The 26557-nt window shown below is 38.4% G+C and overlaps 1 protein-coding gene across 3 annotated transcripts in view; it reads left to right on the top strand.

Annotated features, from left to right (window-relative positions):
- Positions 1 to 26557, top strand: part of ttc28 (tetratricopeptide repeat domain 28) — a 323900-nt gene that overhangs the window by 281399 nt on the left and 15944 nt on the right. For all 3 annotated transcript variants that reach the window (XM_079860763.1, XM_079860762.1, XM_079860764.1), the window contains 5 exons: positions 3629 to 3738; positions 10739 to 10868; positions 13091 to 13309; positions 16106 to 16250; positions 23200 to 23340. In XM_079860763.1, the coding sequence (XP_079716889.1) occupies positions 3629 to 3738; positions 10739 to 10868; positions 13091 to 13309; positions 16106 to 16250; positions 23200 to 23340 (745 nt within the window). The remainder of the gene's footprint in view (positions 1 to 3628; positions 3739 to 10738; positions 10869 to 13090; positions 13310 to 16105; positions 16251 to 23199; positions 23341 to 26557) is intronic.

Below are 26557 nucleotides of genomic sequence, written 5' to 3'. Positions count from 1 at the left end.
TGCTTGTTGTGTGTTTGATTGGTTCGGCAATGGAAAATCAACGGCTGGAAATTTACTGTTGGTTGATACCAAGTGACAATCTTCCGGTCTCTCTCTTGAATCCGACACAGAAGTGACTTAAACTGCAATTCATTTTTTTATAACTCATCCGTTTAAATTATATTAAGCCTTAAAGTTCTGCATAATTAAGGGCGTGGCCACTTGAGTGACAGGTGGATTACCACTGATGTCACTACTAGCGTTTGTCTGCTGTCTGTTAGCGTCACGTCACCTCAGCTAATCCGCCTCTTTGCCCATTTTCGGTTATCCGGGAGTGACGCACACGGCGATGGCGACGGCCGGCTCTGCCCACTTTGGGCTTCAAAAATGCTCTTCAGAAACACTACGGGTGACGCCACGGACACTACATCCATATTTTTTTACAGTCTATGGTTGAAACTGCCGGTTATGGTAAGGGGCGGGACATTTCCCAAACACACTCAAAGCGCTTGACCAATCACAGCACACTGATCCAGCCGACCAATCAGAGCACAGTGTGCTTTTCAGAAGGAGGGGCTTCATAGAGACAGGAAGTAAACAGAGCGTTACTGACAGACTGGGAAGAGAGGAGCCGCAACAATGGAGAATATGAGGAGAATAATCAACATTCAAGCAGGAAAACCTGTTCTAGTAGAGCACAAAAACATCATCAAGACAAGGGCAACAATGTTCTAGACATGACCTTTGATTAGTTGATCTGACTGTCAAACAGTATGCATACTGCATACTACTTTCTGTCAGAATAAAAAAAAAACAGTTGTTTACAAAGACATATTTAGGATAAAGAAATGGATAATTGGATATTAGTGTTGTATCTACCCATTAGAGACATGACTTCACTAAATACATACAGTGTGTGTAATTCAGTCCGATGTGGTCGTGTAGATGGTGTTGAGGGGGGGAGTGTTTTACTGAACATTTCTTTTGTCTTGGGTTTGAACTCGAAAGGAATCAAAGTGGTATTGAAACGCGATTAAAGTCTGTGTTGAACAGGGAAAAAAATCATTTCTGAGGCTTTTCTTCAGATCAGTGCCTGAGGAGACCTAAATACCAGCGCGTCCCGACAGCCATGTCAACGTCTGGTGATGAAAAACATGAAAACAGAGAGAATTAAAAGAATGGAGGAAGAAAAGACAAGGGAATGTTTTGGAGGCTGTTATTGTAGGATGATTAATTGCAGAGCGCACCAAAATATGAATTTAAAAACAATGCATACGAGAACTGATTTCAACCACTTGAGAGTTTTGGTTATGCTTTTATTAAAGGAATACTTCACCCAACAAAAGAAAATGCATGTTTTTTCTTCCAGATAAAACAGAAGGAAAAAGTATGAAATCAAAGTATATACACTCCTGTTCAAATGTTTGGGGTTGGTAAGATTGTTTAATGTTTTTTAAAAGAAGTCTCTTCTGCTCACCAAGGCTGCATTTATTTGATCAAAAATACAGTAAAAACAGTAATATTATGAAATATTATTACAATTTAAAATAAATGTTTTCTACTTGAATATATGTTAAAATTTTATTTATTCCTTTGATCAAAACTGGATTTTCAGCATCAGTGCTCCAGTCTTCAGTGTCACATGATCCTTCAGAAATCAATCTGATATACATTATTTCCATACTAACCAAACAGCTTATTAAGTTTATTACACCCCGACTCTAGGGGAATATAAAAACACCAAAGAGGCGTAATAAATAATTGTTGGGTTGTGGAAATGGAATCCCAGCACGCATTACTCCGGTCGATAATCAAAAACAAATACACAAATTTAAGCAAAAAAAGTAATACATTTATTAAGGAATAACAAGTGAAATAAAGAGCATCTCTTCAGGGTGTCCCAAAGGCCAAAATAACAAACAAAACGAATATAAAAAAGAAAAAAATGACCTAATCAAATAACAAAAGAAAATACATTTAGCTTACCTAACTCCCTGCCAAAAACAGAGATCAAACAATTTTTCAAAATAAACAAGGCAGGACACCCCTACGCTCCACACTGTTAGGATGCTTTAGACATAGGAGAACGGTTCAGAGGTTATCACAAGATGCACGTTCACTTGAAACTAAGTCTCTAATGCACACAATACAAAACAAATTTGATCATCGGTCGGAGGAGGGATCCCGGAGCTCTCATCCCACGTGCGACCGAACCAACAATGAGCTCCTCGATGAGTGCCAGCAGCGTCCTTATAAAGACCACACCCCGACTGGACAACCAATGGCTTTCTTACAGCCCATCATTGGATAACATGTTTGAAATCAGAGAACACAAGGAAGAGAAAAGGAACACAATAGTCTAAACACAGGTCGTAACAAAGTTTAATTTATGAACTATAACTCATTTTTGAATCTTGGCAACACCTGGTCACGGTATGGATGAAACACTGCGTGCATTGTTAAAGTTAACTAAAACTAATTGGAAATGTTTTGGTCATTTGAAATACAGCTGGTAGGAATATAAAATATAAATATGAGGAAAAAGCTTAAAAAAAATAATAATAATGAAAATTAGAAAAGTGTTATAAAAGTGTTATAAAAAAAAGTCTAAAATGCTAAAACTTAATATGCAAGCTAAATAGAAATGTTGTTTAAAATATATATTAATTAATTCATTAAATATATATTAAAAATACATAAAATGACAAGCACATTGCTAAAACTCAACATCAAAATAAAAACTGAAAATAAAAAATAAAAGCTTTATTCAAAATATTAATAAATAATAATAATAATACTAAAATAACAATCTTTGTCTGGAAGAGAAAAACTACAATTTAAATATAATTATCAAATTTACTGCGTCTATACTGCAAACAAACATAGACTAAAAGCCATAAAGCATACAATCTTTTCAAAAAGAAAAGCACTTTTTGACATGGGGTAGGGATGAGTAAACTTAAAGGGCTGGTTGATCACTTTTCTAACTTTAGTTAGTGTGTAATGTTGCTGTTTGAGCATAAACAACATCTGCAAAGTTACAACGCTCAAAGTTCAAAGCAAAGGGAGATATTTGCTTTTAAAGAAATCACTTTTTAAGGACTACAACAAACGGCTGGTAGAGACTACACCACATTCCTCCCGGGTTAGTGACATCACTAACCCTAGAATTTACATAAACCCCGCCCCCTGAACACGATTTATAGATTATCAAGACAGAATATGCTAATCAATGGCTAGAAGATAACTACACATAAGCTGCATAAACTCATCAACTAACCATTCAGAAATGTCCTGTTGCTTCTACATGTTGTCACTTCTTCTTGAGTCTCTCCATCATTGTCTGACTCTGAACATAAAAGGCTAAAAGTTTTTGAAATTTTCAGTGCATGTCTGTGTGAGTGCAAGCTGTTGAAGCTCCGCCCCCCTGTGCCGGGAGCAGCAGCTCATTTGCATTTAAAGGAACAGACACAGAACGGTGTGTTTTTGCTCACCCTCAAAAAGTGACAATTTTAACATGCGATATAAAAATATCTGTGGGGTATTTTGAGCTAAAACTTAGGGTATTATACCATCCCTTTAAATTGATCATTTAAAACAGTTCCTGGAGAAGCATTTGTGTGTAAATCTCTGTTTCTGTGTGTCTCAGGTCTGCGTCTGGCGGAGCAGCTGGGCCGTCGAGAGGACGAGGCCAAGATTCGACACCGTCTGGGGCTCTCGCTGTGGGCCAGCGGCAATCTGGAGGAATCCCAGCACCAGGTACAACACACACACACACACACAGCCAATTTACCGCAGTCCCCGCACAGATGCACAGGACGCTCATGAACGCTCCTCTTGACAGAGCTCCACTGTCTCTGCTTCTTCTAATGATGTGTCTGTAGGCGTACGTGTGTTTGCGGACTTGTCATCGCCGTCAGACTCTTCACTTGTGACTTCATCATTGTGTGAGACAAACAAAGAGGCCGGATTTGATGTTCAGGGAGCTTCGCTGCACAAACACACACTCTCTGCATTCAGGCCCTAATTGATTCAGTCCAAACGAGACGAACGGCAAACACTCCAGCTCATGGTTTGTTTGAGGAATCCCTGCTTAGGATTTGGATGTTGCGCGATTCATCTGATCGGATTCCATTCGTTAGCTTCAGTGAACCGATTCAGTGATTCATTTGAGTCACTCAAAGCCGCAGTGTGTGATGTCTGTGCCTAAAGTGAAGGAAATAGTCCCGGCGTAAACGCACACCATCGATCGCTTCAGAAATGGACGTGCTGAAGTGCAAACAGAGCTGTGTTTTGAGAGCACCACAGCTTGAACTACGTTTTTACACTCGAATGATTCACAAGTCAATACTAAAGGGTCCAAGTGAATCACAAAAATATCAGAAATCAACCGGAAAGTGACAGAAACACTCCAGGTAGATTAGTTTAAATGTCTGTATATATATGACTTTTAATATTTTCATTCAGCAAAGACATTAAATTTATCAAAAGTGACAGTAAAGACATTTATAATGATACAAAAGTTAATTTTTCAAATAAATGCTTTTCTTTTTAACTTTCTATTTATCAAAGAATCCTGAATCAAATCATCATATTAGTATGATTTCTGAAGGATCATGTGACACTGAAGACTGGAGTAATGATGCTGAAAATTCAGCTTTGATCACTGGAACACTCTAAAAACTGCTGGGTTGTGTTAACCCAATTTTGGGTCAAATATGGACTAACCCAACGTTGGGTTAAAAAATGCAATTTAAAAATGGACAAATTGCATTTTGGACAAAATCAAAAATGGACAAAAATGCAATTTAAAAATGGACAAATTGCATTGGTTACATTAAAAATGTAAACCAACGGCTGGGTTTGTCCATTTTTAAATTGAATTTTTAACCCAACGTTGGGTTAGTCCATATTTGACCCAACATTGGGTTAACACAACCCAGCATTTTTTAGAGTGAATAAATTACACTTTACTATATATTCACATAGAAAACAGTTATTTTAAATAGTAATAATATTTCACAATATTTCTGTTTTTACTGTATTTTTGATCAAATAAATGCTGAGCATACGACAGTCCTTTCAAAAACATTACAAAATCTTACCGACGCCAAACTTTTTTATGTCAGTCAGTGTTGTATATATATTTATTCCAATCTATTTTAACATTTACAGTTATCTTGCACTAAATTAAAGGGGCAACGGTAGATCATTGTAAAGATTCAAGCCTTCAGTTGTTGAAGAGCGCTGTCTCTTTAAGAGCTCATGTTGGAGTGAGTTCCTGTGAGAACAATTTATAATCCTAAATCTGTATTTAATGTCTTATAAGTGAGTGTTGCTGAACGTGAAACTAATCTAAAGTGTTTTTTTGACTTGAAAATATGTTAGAATAAAATAAATGTGAAGAAAAATGCTCTCATAAACATAAAAATAAAATAAAAAATGACTCCCCCCAGATATAAAATATGTGGAAAAATATGAATCATTAATAAAAAAGTGTACTTTTGATATGAGTTAGACATCGCTGTTTGTTTTCCTGTCGCATTTTAGGATTGCTTTGTGCACTAATCTTTCCAATAAAAAGCATGAAACCAGACTGAGGTGTGTATTGAACCTCTGATATTATTTATTGAGCTCAAAGTGACAGATTTTATTAGATTTTTTTGCTGATTTCTTTAGGTGGTCGGCTCAGACGGTGACGTCTCTGTAATCGTCTGCTCGGATCACATTTCATCTTGGCCGTCTGGGCAGGAAAGCTCTAGATTGTTCTTCTCCCTCTGTAATTTAAAGAGCCGTTCTCGCGTCTCGGTTACGGCGGGTCTCAAGGATGTTGATCGCATACGTGCCGAACGTCTGCAGGGAGACGGAAGATTAGAGGATAATGTGTTTATATCATCGTACAGCCATTTTTGTCAATTAGGCAGCTGTGCCATTGGGGAGGGACGTCTGAAAGAGAGAGAGACAGTCAGTCTCAAGCCTCACGCGCCTCTGGCAGCAGCTGTCAATCAAACACGCCACGGACTACACGTTCAGATGAGTGCTGCTTTTGTTGAGACGTCCAGTCGTGTGTGTGCTGCAAGATCGCACAAGGAAACGTCACTTTAACAAAAAATTTCCCTCCAAAAATGTTGTTGTTGTTTTTTATAATACTTAAGGGTGTTTTTAAAATGATTGCTAGGTGTTTGCTGGGGTATTATGGGTGTTTTCTTTTAGGGCCCTATCTTGCACCCAGCGCAATTGACTTTGTACACTGACGCTTGTATCATTCCTATTTTGTACCCGATGCACAGCGGACTTTTCCCTCCACAGACACACGTCGGTAAATTAGGGAATGAACTTGCGCTCCCGGGGGCGGTTCAGCGCAAAGAGGCGTGTTCCGGCGCAAACGTTCCCTGGTGCTATTTTGCAGGTTTAGAAAACAATTACGCCACTGACCAGGAGAAACCTCGTCTAAAGTCAGTGGCGCGTTGCGCATGTTATTCAGATGCTATTTTAAGGGCGTATGCTTGGCCATAATGTAGTGTGTACACAACGCGCATACACTTTGCTTCTCTCATCTACACACAGACGCAGCAGTTTTCATTTTTGCAAACCATACATGATTACAAGGAAAAATATTCCACACGAGGGAAATCATTGTTGTGTCCATGAAGATGTTAAAGAATAGGCATAAATCTATCTGACACATTTACCCAAATTATTATACGCCTGTTTAACCGAAGCTAATCTGGGTGTGTTTCTCCATCCCCAATGTCACTTCTCTGTGCTTTACGGCCCTGACGAGAGCATCGGTCTCCTCGGCTGTGAACCGCGCCTGGCAAATCCGCTGTTATAATAGCAATCCGCCATGGAACAAGCGTGCCTGCTCTTAAAGGGAATGTGAGATGATGCTCTGATTGGTTTATTTCACGTTACGCCCCAAACCACACCTATGAATAATGAAGCGACTTCAGACCAACACATTTTAGATTTGCATTGGGCGCAAGAGTCATTTATCCCGCCGGTATAATACCAACAGCGCCCGAGATCCGCCCACAAAGTTACTTGCGTTTCAGATCGTTAAAATAGGGCCCTTAGTGTCTTGAGAGAAAAGAGTCCTTCAAAAGTCTTAGTCATATTCAGGTCTGTAAATATAGCGTGGGTCAGTGTTGTTATTGTTAAAGGTGGCATGAAATGGAAGTTGTGCTTGTCTCTTCTTCCATATAGTGACGTATGTTCAAGTGAAACGGCTTCTGGAACAAGAGCAAATGTAGGCGGGCTTGATTTTATCCGTGAGGAATTGATTGGATGGTTGTGGTTTGCTATTGGTGGATCTCATGTGAGTGACAGGTTGCCCCGCCCTCGTCATAAAATAACACGTCACAATATTCCTCATTTAAATAATTCACTTGCAGAATAAAGGGGCAGGGCCTGGTTGAGTTAGTTAGTAGTGTGTTAAACTGGCGGTTATGGTAAGGGGCGGGACATTTCCCAAACACACTCAAAGTGTTTGACCAATCACAGCACACTGCTCCAGCCGACCAATCAGAGCACAGTGTGCTTTTCAGAAGGAGGGGCTTCATAGAGACAGGAACTAAACAGAGCGTTACTGACAGACTGGGAAGAGAGGAGCCGCAACAATGGAGAATATGAGGGAAATAATCAACATTCAAGCAGGAAAACCTGATCTAGAGCACAAAAACAACATCAAGACTTTAAAAAAGGGCATATAGGTCCCCTTTAAAAAGCGACACACGACCTATGAATGAACTATAGGTATCTCTGCATATTAAACTAGGCAATGAGAAAGTATTTTAGCCTCCAAAAAATGACAGAAGGTGCACATGCTCTTGTAATGTGTCGACCGAGCGTTTGTGTCTGCGTTTGCAGAGTGTTTCAGGCCGTGGAGTGGAGAAAATGAAAAGAAACCCGAGTCAGCTGATAGTACAGCGTGTGTGAGTGTAGTAATAGTAGCTTTTCATGGCCTTCCTCCCTGGTGACTCAGTTTGGTGTGTGTGTGTGTGTGTGATGTATAGACAGTTCTGGAGCGCTGCAGATTGCAGATGGTGTGTGTGTGTGTGTGTGTGTGCATGTGCGTGTGTGTGTGCATGTGCGTGTGTGTGTGTGTGCTGATGCATTCCGCTCTTAATTGATTGCAGGCTGGCTGTGCTGTATGCTGATGAAGGGCTCTCTGCAGCCGAACCCCTGAGAAACGCTACATTCCACGCCACAAACACACACATATATCTTGAAAACACATAAATACTCAAACATGCAGCATCAGCCAGCACTGGAAGCGCTGAAGTACGAGATACTGCTCGTGTGGAGGAGGACGGCTTGACCAGACAAATACACTGTAAACAATGATGTTTCCAAGTTCTAAATGAAACAAAAAATGACTGGAGTGTATTTTACCAGAAAATACTAGTTCAGTCTGTCTGCTTCAAAATGTCACGTTTAATTCAATGTGTTGCTTGACATTTCTTTGTAATTATTTGTGAAATGTACTAGCAATCTTTGAGTGAAATGGTTTCAAAATAAATCCTACACCTTTTTTTCAGTTACCGTTTTTTTTATAAACTGTATTTATGTCTAGTTTTGCTGTAAAAATATTGAAATATTTCTGTAAACAAGACTTTGCTTGAGGAGCAAATTGCTTTAGATTTTAAGACTTCTTTTTATTAACTTTTAAAGTTTTTGCATTCATATTTTAAGTGTTTTTCTTGTTTTAGGTATAAACCTCACTAAGTTTAGTCCGATTTTTGCATAAAATAAGAAAAAAATATTTGCAAGTCGTGTATGCTGAATAACATTGAACATACAACATTGAATATACAACTTTTATATATATATACAACAAAAATTTGGTAACACTTTAGTTTAGGGTCCAATGCTCACTATTAAGTTGCTTATTATCATGCATATTACTTGGATATTGGCTGTTTATTAGTACTTATAAAGCACATTTTAATGTCTTATTCTGCATTCTACATCCCTTAATTCACCCAATACCTAAACTTAACAACTACCTTACCAACTATTAATAAGCAGTAATTAGGAGTTTATTGAGGCAAAAGTCATAGTTAATTGTTAATAGTGAGAATTGAACCTTAAACTAAAGTGTGATAAGTTATAAAATAGATTAACTGAGTTGAAGATGCAGGGACAAAAAGCAGCACTTTACTGCAAAAAAGAAGACACTGTGAAATTTGATCAGTGAATCAATCGTATATTTGATTAGTGAATCTTTTATATCACCAGTGAATCGTTTATTGATTAGTGAATCTTTTATATCACCAGTGAATCGTTCATTGATTAGTGAATCTTTTATATCACCAGTGAATCGTCTATTTAATCATTGCATCATTTATACTGTATGATCTGTGAATCATTTACTTGATCCGTGAATTGCTATTTACTGTACATGAACCATGCAAATGAATCAATTCACTAAAGCGAATCAGACATCCTAAAACTACTTATAGTCCCCCTGTGGTGTAAATCCAGCTTTTAATGTTGTTTATATGTATATGTGGTGTTTTTAATCTGCTTTAAGACAAAGCATGTGTAAATTCATAAGTCGACAGCATTGCTGAGTATTTCCTCCTTAAAACTGCAGTGAACCAAAGACAGTCTCAAAAACACGCTTTGAAATCGCTGGTGTTTCTGACGTCACAAACTACCTTGTAACCAATCAGATCAACGTGCCTGCGGGCTTTAGCATATCATTAACAGCGAACCAGCAGGGCAGGCTCGAGAGAAGCTCGGGTAGATTTAGCAATATAGCGGGTGTATGATGTATATTACTATGATATGATGAACTAAATGCCTTTCTCCACTGACGTTCTGAGTTGTTCAAATCGTTTCTGATGATTGTTAGAAGAAATATGCGAACAGGAGCATAGTTTGTGTAACATTAGCAACACATTATTAGCTGTTTGATAACTTGGTCAAGCAAAAGGCTAATCATATTAATTACCGTTATGTGTCCGACGTTGTAAAGAGCGATACCATTGTGCGGCGTTTACCTCAGTAAGTTGACCGAGTGAATCTGTCAGCTGGTGTGAGTGAGTGGAGGCGGGGCTAATTAGCATATTCATGGCTCATCGATACTAAATGAGGCAAGGGTGTTGAGTTACATTCAAGCTGTTTTAAGGCATGAAGACATTCATCACACTACTGAAAAACTTAGTTTAGTTAGCATTGCTACTTTAGGTTTGTTCTCAACTCAGATGTCAGCTACACACTCGTTTTCTCCCGCACGCACAAGAGCTGTCAGCGGTGGCAGCGTCACACACACACACACACACACACGTATGCTGACTCTGAATGAGAGCTTATCATTAGGCAGAAATACCACGTCAGTCATCCCACACACTAACTCGCCTCAACACTTTCCATCATCACCAAACGAGAAGGAGCCGCTTGCAGTGCAAACACGACTGTGGCTGTTTCAGGACGTTCATTTCCACACGTGCCTAGACTGGTTTTATGTTGCTCAAAGGCTCCATAAGGGCTTCATCTTGACTTGCTGTGATTTGATTAAAGGCAGCAAGAAAACAAGCACAGAAATGTGTGAAGCCGATGTGTGTTTAGGCGTAGAAGTCTGCTGCCCTCCGCTGGACACATCTGAGCACTGCAGACAAACACGCTGGTCTCATTAGGCGTCCTGTTTCTCTGTAGCGTGATAACACACGTTGCAGTGTTTCGTGATCGGTGTCAGAGCAGGTCAGTGCTTTATTATTAACACATGTGTGTGAATCTTGTTTTTGCCTCACAGCTGTACCGTGCGTCGGCTCTGTTCGAGACCATTCGTCATGAAGCCCAGCACAGCACCGACTACAAGCTCTCGCTGTTCGACCTGCAGACCTCCTCGTACCAGGCTCTCCAGAGGGTCCTTGTCAGCCTTGGTATAAATATTCTCCTCTTCTTCTTCCTTCCTTCCTGTGTATATCATGCGGTAACCATTCAGACCACAGAACAGTGTTTAAGCGCTTAAAGGAGAACTCCGGTCAATTTTAACATTGAGCTCATTTTTTTGTACATTTGGAGTGCTGTCAATACAGAGAACAACGACAAAAATCGGTGTTGCCTACACCGTGTTATCCTCTTTTTAAAATTTGCACCCTGTTGACTTCAATGGGGCAAGTACTAAACCTGCTTTTAGCCTCTTAACATCCTTGATGTGTCATTACAAGTGCACAGAAAATGTGAGTGATTCCTTCTGAGTGAACACGAGTGAGTCTGACTGCAGTAGATGTGAAAGAAATGTATAAAAATGATGTTATTTAAGCCAGCGCAAATACCTGTTTACATCCTGTTTTTCGGTTGAAGTCCAAAGTAGTCAATTGCAGAGTTCACACGCATAGGTTTAATACCTATGGTCACGCGCGTGAACTCGGCAATCGACTACTTTGGACTTCAACCGAAAAACAGGATGTAAACAAAGGTATTTGCGCTGGCTTAAATAACATCATTTTTATACATTTCTTTCACATCTACTGCAGTCAGACTCACTCGTGTTCACTCTGAAGGAATCACTCACATTTTCTGTGCACTTGTAATGACACATCAAGGATGTTAAGAGGCTAAAAGCAGGTTTAAAACTTGCCCCATTGAAGTCAACAGGGTGCAAATTTTAAAAAGAGGATAACACGGTGTAGGCAACACCGATTTTTGTCGTTGTTCTCTGTATTGACAGCACTCCAAATGTACAAAAAAATGAGCTCAATGTTAAAATTGACCGGAGTTCTCCTTTAAGGATTAATGTACCGTCACTATAAAGGGGTTTATTTTGCTAAAATGACCAGCTGACTGGACACTGCTAAAAATATGACTCAATGAGTTAATTCATCTTTTTTGACTTGTTTACCAGTTCAGATATCTAAAAATCCTTGAAACATGACACATTTATTTATTATTGTAGATGAGTTTATACTTAAAATATGAAAAATAAATTATGCAGTGTTGCTTTTCAAGCAAATGCATCTTTGTTCAAGGATTTATAGATGGTTAGAAGTCTTAAAAGTCTTTTATGCTCGTCAGATTTATTTGGGGGGAAATACAGTAATGTTTTGAAATATTTGCAATTTAGAATAGCTGTGAATATATTTAAAGCTAATTTATTCCTGTGATCAAAGCTGAGTTTTCAGCATCATTGCTCCAGTCTTCAGTGTCACATGATCCTTTAGAAATCAGTCTAATATGATGATTTGATGCTCAGGAAACATTTTTGATTATCATCAATGTTGAAAACAGTTGTGCTGAAGCAGCACAACTGTTTTCAACATTGATGATAATCAAAAATGTTTCTTGTATTATAAATTTCTGTGATATTTTTCTTAGAAGATCCTTTGATTCAAAAGAACAGTTTTTATTTGTAATACAAGTCTTTACTTTCACTTGATAAACTTAATGCATCCTTGCTGAGTAAAAATATTTAAATGAAATTGACCCCAAAATTTTAGACAGTAGTGAAAATATTGATTTTGAGTTTATTTTACAAGATTACAAGAAATAAAAAGCACAACATTGCATCATGAAAGACTACGAGAAAAAATGTGTAGTATAAAACAATAATTCGCTGACAAATGCTAGACTAGGACACTCTTCTCCCCTCCTCAAATACATAAAACATTAGTCTATATATATAGTGTTTGTAGAGTAAAGAAAACACTGTACTTTATTAACCATTGCATTGCAAACAAGCAGAGATGTTCCAAACTTCATTCACGATTGAGTTTTGAGGTTTGACTGACAGTTTGAGAGAGTTATGATGTTTACTCACAAGCTCTTTTAACACTTTTCATTGGTTTGCATTTTGCAAAACCCACAGACAGACGCAAAGGGTGATCAATAGTAATGATTAATGAATAAAAATGAAATATGGAGATTCAAGGTTTCCGCCTGACAGCGACGATGAAACTGTCAATGATCTCAGTAAATGAAGTAGGAAATACTTGATGTGATCATAGCTTTATGAAGACCAGCATTGACCTTTGACCTCTGAAAAAAAAGAGATTGTGTCGTTTATATGTGTATGTATTGTAGCACCGCTGAGCAGTCACTCAAAAATGTTGTTGTATCCCGATGCAATGACAAATAAAGGCTAATTCTGTAATGTGTTACTCAGGGCATCATGACGAAGCTCTGGCCGTGGCGGAGCGCGGACGCACTCGGGCCTTCGCCGATCTGCTGGTGGAGAGACAGACGGGCCAGCAGGACTCGGACCCGTACACCCCCGTGACGGTCGAGCACATCCTGGACACGGTGAACGGGCAGCGGGCCCTGGTGCTCTACTTCTCCCTGGCGGCGGGATACCTGTACAGCTGGCTCCTGGCCCCGGGGTCCGGTAAGACTCTCCAGAGTCCCGTTCATTCATGAACTCCCACCACTAACGCTCTGCATAACTTTATACAGTCTGAAGGACATATCACTCATGGGGAAGCTTCAACAACACAAGCTGAATATATCCGTCTGATGCATGTATAGAGTGTGTGAGAGAGAGAGAGAGAGCATGCACGGTCTTTGTAACATGAGAAAACAACACTTTTTAATGCATAGCACAAACTGATCAGTGCTTTAAATACAAAGTAAAGATGTGTGATTAGTTAGGCCTACTTCAATTATCAGTCATGCAATAATGTAACACGTTTTTTCCATGTGTGTGTGCGTACGTGCATGTGTGTTTGAAGTATGGACAGAAAGCGAGGAAAAGTCATGTGACTCGCCTTACTGCATGCAAAATATTTATACGCAATATGATAATATTTATGAGTGTTAAGAGCTGTGCATGTGCAAGCGACTGGATTTCAGATGTACGAGCACCGCTGTCTTCAGAGTCACATGATCCTTCAGAAATCATTCTAATATGATGATTTTCTGCTCAAGAAAAATTTATGATTATTATCAATGTTGAAAACAGTCGTGCTGCTTCATATTTTTGTGGAAACTGTGGAAACCATTTTTGTGGATTCTTCTAATAGAAAGTTTAAAAGAACAGCATTTATTTAAAATAGAAATCTTTTGTAACATTTTAAATGTCTTTACCCCCAACAAAAAAATAGTGTGGAAACTGTTTTCAACATTGATAATAATCATAAGCAGCTTGAGCAGCAATTCATCATATTAGAGTGATTTCTGAAGGATCATGTGACACTGAAGACTGGAGTAATGATGCTGAACATTCAGCTTTGATCAACTAAATTACAGTTTCAAATATAGGCCTATTCACAAAGCAGACAGTTATTCTAAATTGTAATAATATTTCACAATATGTATTTTTTTACTGTACTTTTAATTAAATAAATGCAGCCTTGGTGAGCAGAAGAGGCTTCAGAAACATAAAAAAAAAAAACTTCTGACAGGTGGTGTAAAGCGTGCATGTCTGGCAGTGATGTGTGATGTAGTGTGTGTTGAGCTCAGCCTGACTGAAGCGATGGAGTGATGTGATGTGGGTGGGGGGGTGATGGAGGTGTGAGACGGGCACAGAGACACGCTGAGACACTGTCTGTCTGTCTGAACACACACCAACACAACACACGCTAACACATCAACAAGACACACACTTGGTTAATGCAGAACAAAAATATGTCAAGAAACTTAAGGCTACTGATGTAAATAATAGCCTTTATGTACATATTTACATACATATACATACGTACATACAGAGGTGTATAGATTTCACGAATTAGTTCTCTAATTATCTCCTGGCTGAAAAACTGTGCTAATTAGCAAATCAGGTGATTGGAACAAAATACTGAGGAGGACTTTTACTTTCTGAACCTGGACTTTACACCTGTACATACATATAAGTTTGTTAATGGAGCAAGTTGGGAACACAGGACAAAAATTCATATTTTCATGAAGAAAGCACAAGAAAGAAAAACATTAAAAAAAAAACAGTTTTTAAAAAAATACTTAGATTAAAAGTTGATGTCAGCTATTTTAAGTCATTATTTACACCTGTTACACACTCAAACACGTCGTAAGTTTTGCTGAACCTCATCCTACAACAAATGAACAGTTGTTTTGACCTAATCTGGGTTTGCTTCTCTTTCAAAAGTATAGCATTGAGTGACACACACACACACACACACATGCTCAGCTTCACGCTGTCGTACTCCTCACACCTTCTGTTCCCCACGGCTTCATTGTGCCGCCTGCTGTTTGGTGAATCTGGGAAAAAGCTGAGAATTAATGCAAAGCGGCAGTACCACCTGCCTCCCTAATGCCACCCGTCACAACCACACACACACGTAAAACACACTCCATAAAAATAAATAAAACATATACATATATATATGTGTGTGTGTGTGTTAGTTTTAGTACACTAAAAATCCCTGGACACACACTCACACACATCTGCATCTTTCTGGACTCGAAGCTCATGTATTTATTTATTCCAGCATTGACGTCTGTAGCAGAAAGACACGTCAAGCCAGCGTACATCTAAAGCGGGAGTGCTTTTGCTCATGTACAAAATTCACCTAACTAGATTTCAGCCGGTCACAGGAGACCGCTGACCTTGCTCGTGCCTCGTGTGTGGCTCTATACATTATTATAATTTCATTATTAGGCAAAACACGCACTTTATGTCTAAAACACTGGAGTTTGAGACCGTTCGGTCCAGTCTGAATGATTGTATTTTACATCTGACCTTTAAGTGTGATGGTGAAATCGGTAACACTTTACAATAAGGTTAATTATAACATGAACTAATAATGAGTAATACATTTGTTACAGCATTTATTAATATTTGTTATTGTTAGTTAATAAAAAGACTACTGTTCATTGTTTGTTCATGCTAGTTCACAGTGCATTAACTAATGTTAACAAATACAACCTTTGATTTTAATAACGTAAAAGTAAATGTTGAAATTAATATTACCTAAGATTAATAAGCTGAAGAAATATTGTTCATTCTAACTAAGGTAGTTAACTAATTAACCTTATTGTAAAGTGTTACCGTGAAATCACTGTACTGAGTAACCTCTCATGATATATTGCTTTAATAAAACATCACCACCAGCAATATAATTAACATTGGTTAATAATAATAATCACCATAATCATATTTGTTTAATAAGGAATATAGTTATAAAGACCTTTGTCTGAATCGGCTTGACCTTTGCTCTCCATCTGACAGGGATCCTGAAGTTTCACGAGGTGTATCTGGGTGAGGGCGCGTCGGAGGACTTCCAGGAGGCCGGCGGTGGCGTCATGCCCTCGTCTCTGGAGCAACACATCGCTAATGCCCGTGAAGCTCTGGGTGTGGACTCCTACTACAGCAGGTGAATGCATTAATCAACGTTAAAAGATCAAACACCCACACAAACTCATTCCTAAATGACAACGATGCAGCTGCGTCTTTTAACCTTTGACTGAATCTCAGCGAACATTCAGATCTGTGTTCGCACGGCCGCTGATCCAGAGAGAGCCGTTATCATGTATAGATATGAAACAGCCTTTTCAACCACACAGTATCATTATTTCTGTGTGACAAATATTCAAAATATCACAGAAATTAGATAAAAGTTTATAGTTTGGATATAAACACTGATTTATTTAGTGATCAAAATAGAGCAAATCACCTTTTGAAAGTTACTTGGTGCTTCAAATAAGGATTGTATCAATTATATTGTTACACCAGTAGGTGGCGACAAGTGACTGTTAAAAAATGTGTTTGTCATTGAATCATTCATTCAAGAGATTCGTTCAAAAAACACTGATTCATCCAGTAATGAAACAAGGGAAGTATTTATAAGTGAGTCATTGAATCATTCATTCAACCAGAGTTTTTTTAAATAATTCAGATTAATTAAAATTTTAAATTTTCAAACCTCTTGTAAATTACAGGTTATTTTGTTTCGTTGTCTGTTCAGAATCGTGTTTCTCATTTAATCCAGAATCGTGCAGCTCTACTATGAACCTTATATTTTATATCAAGGTAGATATAAAAGGAGATAATCTGGTGGCGTATGCATGACACATCAAACTTATTGCCCAGACTTGTCGCTAGTTATTCATAATTTAGATATTCACTAATATTAAAGGTGTTTGCCTGTGCAAAACTCACCAGGGCATTGCTAGGTTAGTCTAAGTGGTCCCTAGGGCATCGCTAACAGGGTTTGAAATGAACCCATCACCCAATTAGGCTACTAGATTTTTAAGTTACCGGCCATTCAGAACTTCTACTAGCCCAAAATAAAAATCAATAAACCAGATTAATATTGTTACAGCTATATATTATATAAAATTTGGATTTCATACGTTAATTTCTTATTCAACAAGATCCTGTCATCCAACCATCTCCTCCCTTCCTCTTTAATTCTCATCACCAAAAATGTATTTTAGGTCGACATATCCATACAGTACAAATAACATAAAAACATTTTTTGGATGTTGGAAAATAACAATGTCTTTTCTGTTAACCCAATGCTTTTAACTCTTCGCTATTGCTTCAATGCAAATGAACAAGCATGCCATTATTTGTTGCGTAGTGACGTGTGTTCAAGTAAGCCAGATATGAGCAGATTCTGTGCAATACGCTGTATTTAATATATCATCACGACTCACGAGTTGAGTATTTGTGCTAAATCTGTGCAGATTTGTCTTACACGGACTTCCCCAGCAAAGTGAGTAAATATAATCAGTAACACGCCGATTGGCCAATTATTTGACAGCGTTACCCGCCACACTTGATTTTCACCCGCATTAAGGTGGGTTGACGGGTGCTAATTTCAAACCCTGATTGCTAGGTTAGTCTAAGTGGGCATCGCTAGGGTTTTCTGGATGCTTGTTAGGACGTTCCTAGATGGTTTTTAGGGTGCACTGGATGTTAGGGTGTTGCTAGGTAAGATTTAAGAATGTTTTTCCCAATAAAAGAGCATGTCCAGTGCTCATCTGTGTGCATGTTAGTGTGAAAGACTGCAACCTCCTAAATATACCCTTGATGGATGGATGGTTGGTCGGTGGCATCGAGCGCAGCAGGGATGAGTGTGCGTGTGTGTGTTAATGCCCTGCAGGAACATCTCAGCGATGCTGTCATACGCCACAGCGGGGCTGGAGGCCACACCGCACTGATCTCTGGGAGTTATTCACCTCTCACACAGAGGCTTCGAGAGGAGTCGCTGCTGCAGTGTTGAGTGTACTCTGACATTAATTAGGTGAAGACGCTGGCAGGTTTGGAGGAGAAGGATGGCAGAACGTCAGAAGCTCTTGGTGTGAATTAAGCATCAGCCTGAAACAAAGGCCATTATTGTACGCGCGTGGAAAGCTGCGTGTCTCTGGTGCCCAGCGCATTAGTCACCAGAGGTGTGATGGCTTCTCCCAGCGAGCTCTGCGCTCATCCCTGCCCATTAAAAGATAATTTAGCACTCGACTGAGGGGCTGCGAGCAATCTTTTCCACTTGGTTGGGTGCAATATGCCACCTTTGAAGACCCCATTCATTGTGCAGAGAGAAAGAGGCACGAACAGGATCTGTGATACCCGCGACCGTCTGCAATATGAGCGATTATGCTTCGTTTAGCGAGACCTCTTCCACCCTTTAGTTCAGTGCGTTGCTCGTGAGATTCATCAGAATAATTCTGTGATTAATGCACAATTTCAGCTGGATTGTTAATGTGACTAGTGTTTGTCCATGCAAAACTCGGCGGCATGAAGGGTGTTTGCACGGATGTTGCTGTACAGTTGTATTTAATATGGTTAAGGGTTTGATCAATCATTAACACTCAGTATGAGCAGCAGTAATAGTGATAATTGACCAAGTAAGCACCACTAATTAAGGCATTTCACACTGCAGTGTTTAGTCTTTTCCCAGGTCCATTTGAGTTTGTTTGTGTGGTTGATGTAAAGCTGTGGTTTGAGTTATGGTTCATAAAGCAATTCGGCCTAATTTGAGGAAATAATCCGCTTTTGATGATGTATAATTTGCATATTATAGTCTAATGCATTCATATTGCTGCTTGTCTCAGCAGAAATGGCTTTCAAACGCGTCCGCCGCAGACAGCGTGTTCAATTTTAGCTGGGAAACAGCTTCCACTGAGTTTTATTTGCCATTTTTACACACAAAGACGAGAGAAAAAGAACTGTCAAGGCTGCACACAACAATGAATAAACACTAAAAAAGTACAGAATACACTATAAACATATGAGTTACACACTATAAAACACTGTTACTTTCATATAGGAATATTGTACATTTTGCAGTTTTATTTCACTTTGTCCTGAGATGATAAATAGTATACAGTATAACTCCGTATCAGGTTCGCTCACTATTCATAGTTTTCAGTCACATGACTGGGCAAAACATAGACCTGCAGGACAGACCTTTCATCTGTTTCAAGCCACTAATATTTAGATCACCTCTCAAAAGAAGAAAAACTAAAAAACATAAAATAGCGGGACATTCTAAAACGCTTCACGTGAAAAACACTTAGGGCCCTATCTTGCACCCAGCGCAATTGACTTTGTACACCGACGCATGTTTCATTCCTATTTTGGACCCGCGCACAGCGAACTTTTCCCTCCACAGATGCACGTCGGTAAATTAGGAAATTAACTAACTTGCGCTCCCGGGGGCGGTTCAGCGCAAAGAGGAGGCGTGTTCCGGCGCAAACGTTCCCTGGTGCTATTTTGCAGTTTCAGAAAACAATTCCGCCACTGACCAGGAGAAACCTCGTCTAAAGTCAGTGGCGCGTTGCGCATGTTTTTCATATGCTATTTTGAGGGCGCATGCTTTGGCCATAATGTAGCGTGTGCACAACGCATATACACTTTGCTTCTCTCATCTACACAGAAGCAGCAGTTCTCATTTTTAGAAAACCATACATTATTACAAGGAAAAATATTAACACACGAGGGAAATCATTGTGGTGTCCATGAAGATGTGAAAAAATAGGCATAAATCTATCTGACACATTTACCCAAATTATCATACGCCTGTTTAACCGAAGCTAATCTGGGTGTGTTTCTCCATCCCCAATGTCACTTCTCTGTGTTTTACGGCCCTGACGAGAACGTTGGTCTCCTCGGCTGTGAACCGCTCCTGGTGTACGTCTGGCAAATCCGCCGTTATAATAGCAATCCGCCATGGAACAAGCGCGCCTGCTCTTAAAGGGAATGTGAGATGACGCTCTGATTGGTTTATTTCACGTTACGCCCAAACCACACCTATGAATAATGAAGCTACTTCAGACCAACCCATTTTAGATTTGCGCAAGAGTCATTTATCCCACCGGTATAATAGCAACAGCGCCCGAGATCCACCCACAAAGTTACTTGCGTTTTGCGCTTGGTACTTGCATTTCAGATCGTTAAAATAGGGCCCTTAAAGTGAAAAAGGGCTTAATAGGTCCACTTTAACACAAAGTCTTGATTTTGTTTTTGGACTAGAATAGAGTTGATGCTTGAAAGTAAAAATAAAAACACATTAATTTCCCCATATTCTCCATTGTTGCAGCTCCTCTCTTCCCAGTCTGTCAGTAACGCTCTGTTTAGTTCCTGTCTCTATGAAGCCCCTCCATCTGAAAAGCACACTGTGCTCTCATTGGTCGGCTGGATCAGTGTGCTGTGATTGGTCAAGAGTTTCGAGTGTGTTTGTGAAATGTCCCGCCTCTTACCATTACCGCCAGTTTAACACACTACTAACTAACTCAACCAGGCCCCGCCCCTTTATTCTGCGTATGAATTATTTAAATGAGGAATATTGTGATGTGTTCGTTCCCGGAAGAAACTCAAGACTACAATGGAGGCGTTTCAGGAGTTCAGAAACACTGACACTGATATAGGGAAGAACTCTCGCTGGAGGGACTTTGTGCTTTTTAACTTTGCAGAAATTTTATGTTCAAACAGCAACATTACACACTAAAGACAGAGGAACATGTGAAAAAAGCACAATAGGACCCTTTTAATGTCCAGTGAAACAGATCAAATTCAATATACACCTTATTGATGATGCATATATATACAGCCAAGCTGATGAGCCCAGAATATGAACACAACACGCTAAAAGGTTAACGTTTTCTTTATAATGGCTTTCTATGGTGAAACTCTTAATGAGAAATTGCACGTTGGGTTAATTTGCCTGCCTGTACATAATATGCATCATCAATAAGGTATATATTGAATTTGGTCTTTTAATATCCCAGGCTTACTACTAGTTACAAACCTGGTGAAAATAACTGGCGGGCAGCAGAGGAAAGCCTTGTTTTGCCCTCCATGTGACTGTTCCCGTTCCTGTAAGGGTGTTAGGAAGGTTTTCCTTTCAGAGCATCCTCGCATATCTCTGCCTGACACATGTGGCCCACGGCGCTGTCTCCACATCCCAGCCATCTTCATTTCCAATGCACACTTCCCACATCCACTAGAGCTCGGCACGCGGACGGGTCGCACATGCAACCGCTCGCCCCATGACTGGGTCACTATAAGCACAAGAGCAGATCTCATTTTCCGGCTCTAGTTGGCACCAAAACAAGATTATTCCCATCCTAGAGGAGTGTATCCTGACAAAGAATTAAATTAACATTTCAACAGGATTTGGGACGGCTTGCGTCTCGAGAGGGAGTGCGAACATGTTTGCGGAGATTAAGGACACAAAATGAGAGGAACGCTGGTGCCTCGGAATAGTTTGGAAATCCAGGGGACACGATTACCAGACGTTCCCTTTCATTCTCAGCGCGAAGTGCTCAAGTAAACACGTGCTAATGAGCTATTCAGAGCGTTCAAATCTCTTCATATCGACACGTTTTAATGCCATCTGATAGTGCGTCCAAAATAATCAGCAGAGCATCTGCGTCGTTCATTAGGTACGAATGAAGCACGTTTAGTGTGTAATTGAGGTGAGGTGGATAAAACCTTATTAACCCAATAGAGGTATCCAAGTGTGTCGTCTCAAATGAGTCGGATTACTGAAGAGATCTGTTTTTTCATTAAAGCTAATCAGAGAAATGTGCTCACGCGTTCCTCAGACGCAGAGTAATTATCAGTGATTGTGGCTGCCGTTGTGCTCGAGTTGTTTGGTCGTTTGTAACATTGTTTCTGTTATTTTGTGTTGCATCTCAATGGATGTCGGGAATGAAAAGTCAACAAACACGTGCATGTCTTGAGATAAAACAAGTGTGTTTGATAAGCGGGGAGCGTTTCATCACTCAGATGTTGCGCTTTTGTAGCTGAGGAACTTAATTGAGTTAACAGTTATGTTTCAGAGAACTAAAGAGTCAGTAGAATTGATTCATATGATCTCAAACATGCATATGCTCATATATTGTTTGAATAATATTTGAATCAGTTGTAATACTAAAGTGTTTCATGGTGAAAGGAGAGTAAGCAAGAACATGCAGACAGAATTTGAACATGAATTAATTTATTAAAACTGACATCTCCGCCTCTGAAATCTGATTGGTTGAACCATATTTCTATCCATTGAGAGCCCACTTTTTCAGCAGCCTTGGTTCCGGTATTTTTCACATTCATTTTTCCATAGGATTTTTTTTTTAAGTCTTTGTTAAAGAGTAATAAACCATGAACCAAACGAACCAGCTACGAGGTGAATCACAACCTTACAAACCTTGACTAGAAGCATGACAGTATAAAACAGTATATGTTACGTTTATTGCAAAATATGCATATATTGCAAATTATGCATATATGCAAATTAAGTAGTCTAAAAAAATGTTTTTTTTTTCAATTGCTTAACTTATTTCAGCAAGTCAGTTTAATGTAACTGAAGTTGAAATGACTTAAACATCCAAGTTTATTGTTCTTAAAAATTTTAAGGCAGCAATGTTTTTTTTACAGTGTAACTGACTAGTTTGGTGCAATTTTTCTGCAGAATTATGGGTAATGTAATTTTTCACTGTTTAACACGAGCATACATCATCGATTAAGAACCTAGCGTACATTAGGTCTGTTTTTAATGCTTTGCAAGTTATCATACAAAAATGATCAATTGATTAATAAAAATCAAAAGGAAATTAATGGGATTTTTACTTTTGGAACTCAATTGCAACGTTGATGACCTGTCAATTCCATGATTGGCCAATCAGAATCAAGTATTCCATTGTTGTTGAATAAAGAACTATACTTGCCAGAAGTAATGTTTATTGTTCTGATTGTTAGTTTTACTACATTCAATTAATTATTGCTCTTTTTTCTTTAAAAAAAAAGCAGTAAGCCAAGTTCCTTTGCAGTCATAGTACCATGTTTTGTGTGTAAATGACGTTGTGTTGTGTGTGTTTCAGAGCGTGTTCCAGCAGCGAGACTGAGAGCGAAGCTGGAGACCTTCTGGACCAGCAGTTTGAAGAACTCAATAATAAACTCAACTCAGTGACCGACCCGACCGGCTTCCTGAGGATGGTCTCCAGAAACAACCTCTTCAACAGGTCAGACACACAACAATCCTCACATGAAGTGGCTCAGAAAACCTTTGAACGATTTTAAGAGCTTTCTGAGAGTATTTCAAGATGTTCTTTTTAGTATAATGAAAGTGAAGGAGGTCAAAATGACAAATAAACACCATTAAAGTTTCATGAAACTGGTTCAAATTGTATGATAGAAGGTATCTGAAGTTAAATGATAGATTTTTTTTAAGAGACCCAAATTTAACACTTTTATTCACTGAAAATCTACTTGAGTAGTGATCAAACGATTTAAAATAGTGAATCAGGTATTAATGATTTGGATCTCTTTGATGAATCGTTTGATCCAGGTCACATGATCACAGTGTTCACTGGTCTGGTTACTGGAAGTAAAGATTATCAGTGAATAACAAGTTAAATTTTGGTCAGATTGCTTTAGAAGAGTTGATCTGGAGCATGTGAGTTGTATTGTTTTTGCTTCTGAGAGTATTTTTCAAGATCTAAATGAAGGTAAATTGTGCAGAGATGAGTCATGATATTGATTAGCTTTCCAGTAAAACATCTTAAAGGGGTCATGAACTGCATTATTTTATTGTTTTATAATGTTTCCTGGGGTGCACTTATAATATTAGAATGATTTTTACATCAAAAATGGTCATAATTGACAAATAAAAGGCATTTTTCCTACCCTGATTTTAGCCTCTGATTTGAACGCTCTGTTTGAAGGGGCGTGTCTGCTGTGAGACTTCAGTGTAAACATCCACTGCTGTGATTGGCTGACATCTTTGCATATGAAATAGCTAAGTATGACATGTGGAACTCTCTCGAAAGCACGTTTTTACTATTACGGCTCTCGTAAAAGTGTTAAATATAGCATTATATTTAGATCGTGGCATGAAAGGTTGCAGTGATGATCAACAGACATGTTGGGCGCATGAATGCAGTGATCTCATCATTGCAACTTGATTTCTGCACAATTACGAATGCTTTCATCATAACAGTGCAAACACAATGTAAATAAGAGATTCGTTGATTATAACGGGAGTTTTGGCGAGAGATTGATTTGATTGACAGCTCCAGCGATTGTAAAGGGAGCGTTCTTTGATCGCTTAATATATATAATTTAATCACAGTTTAAATCACAGATTATTTTCATCCTGACCGTTTCATCACTGGTTTGATTTACTGCCTCATAGACAAAGAACATCTGACTGTACATGAATCATTACATATCAGAAATCACTGGTCACAGATCAGGCATTATAATTAACACGGTCATGTTGTGGCATTACTGTCGAGTCCATATTGCAAAAGTCTGTTTGGAAAACCTGCGCCGAAATTGCAACTGATTTACCAAATAATCCACAGTGAAATGTACCGAATACAAATACATAATGCTCAACTGAGACATTCACATTGTTGAAAATGAATATCCACATTCCTAGCATTAGGATCCTTTGGAAGGTAATGCTATTTTTAGTCCAGTGATCCTGTATCACTCCTCGTCATCTCACTAACACTCACTAACATGGTTACAGTAAAACAAGGAAGTTTTCAGTTTTGAAACTTACAGGATATTCTTATAGTATGAGGACCTCTTCAATGTCAAAAGCTCAAGTAAAATTTGATTTCTCAGTTCATGACCCCTTAAATGTCTTTAAAAATCAATTGATATACTTAATATATTCTGGAATCGAACACTTGAGTATTTATTTGCTGTGATTGAGTGTTTACTTGTCTTTAATAATGCTTGGCATTTATATTAGTTAGACTAGTTGTTTTTGCTAAACCACAGGCTAAAGTTACTTGTGTTAGTGTTCTTTAGCATGTTGATTTTTGTTCATGGTATTCAGGTACAATGAAATGTTTTGCAATAAGGCTGATATCTACGGGGTTTTTTTGTTTTTTTTTACCTTATTGGAATCAAAATTAGGAATCGATAATAATCGGAATCGTTCAAATTAAAACGAGACCCAACCCTACTTGTGTACCATCATAAGACTTTTTTTTAATGATTTGTACTTTATTGATTTTCTCATTTGCAAACAAGAAATGATATAAACAATCATGTACTTGTCATATACATAAAACAACACTGTTAACCAATAAATGGTAATAATATAAATAGTAAGTAAATAAATAAATAGACTTTTAAAACTTGTCATCTAATTATTTAAAAAAATGTATAACAAATAGATCAGGCATATGTTTATATTTAACCAAAATAACCATTTGATGTTAATCTACAGGAAGAGAAACCACTCAAATAGTATTGAAAAAAGCCCAATCAAACACCAAATCATTAAGCAATTAGTAAACATTTTTGCTCATAATGGATCTAAACTCTGCTGGAGGAGAAGAACGACTCTGACGGGTGATAATTAAGGAGCCAGTACGAATGATAGTTCAGCATTCAGTCGAGTCCTGATTCATTACGAGAGAATGAAAGCTGGTTATTAGCAGTGAAAGAGGGGGAGGAGGACGACAGCGACGACAGGAACAGCGAGGGCAGGAGGAGAGGTTGTTAAAGACGGGGTCGGAGCGGTCATCATTAGAGCTGCACATCTCTTTATATTCATTAAAACAAAGAGCACGATTCACTCCTCATCTGCCATAATGAGCCTGAGCCTCTGTGTTAAACAAGCAAATGTCTCACACTCAAACTTTCTTAGCTCTAAAGCAAGGAGAATTTTTGAGGAGTGTCCTGAACTTTTCTGTGTAGTGAAAGTGATTGTCAAACTCCAAAATGACAAATAAACATCATTAAACTGGTTGTAATGGCTGTTTCAAGTCTTCTTAAGATAGATTTGCTTGAGGAACAGACCTGAATGTAAGCGTTTATTCACTGAAAATAGTTTAAATAGTAAAAAAAGATCCAACTCAGAAGAATAATTCATTAATGAGTCGTTCTTTTGAGTCATCTGATCCTGGTCAAAGAATCAGTGAGAGTGATTTGTTCACTAATCTGGGATTGATTATCAGTAGATAGTATAGATAAAATATAGATGATCTGATTTCTTGATTAGAGATGGAAATATAGTGCATTTATATACCATTATAGTATTTATTAATATTAGCTTTTATTTTTATATTTTCATTTTGATTTTTGGTGTAAGTTTTAGTAATTTTGTTATTTTATTATTATTATTTGTTCATATTTACAAGTTCAAGTTTTTCTTTGAATGTTTATTTTAAGCTTTTTTTTAAAACAGTTTTTAATAGTTTTAGTTATTTTAGTACT

This window comes from Squalius cephalus (genome assembly GCF_949319135.1).
Source record: "Squalius cephalus genome assembly, chromosome: 24".
NCBI lineage: Eukaryota > Metazoa > Chordata > Actinopteri > Cypriniformes > Leuciscidae > Squalius > Squalius cephalus.
Note: the sequence above shows the minus strand (reverse complement) of the source record. Positions and strands in the feature narration are given on the sequence as shown.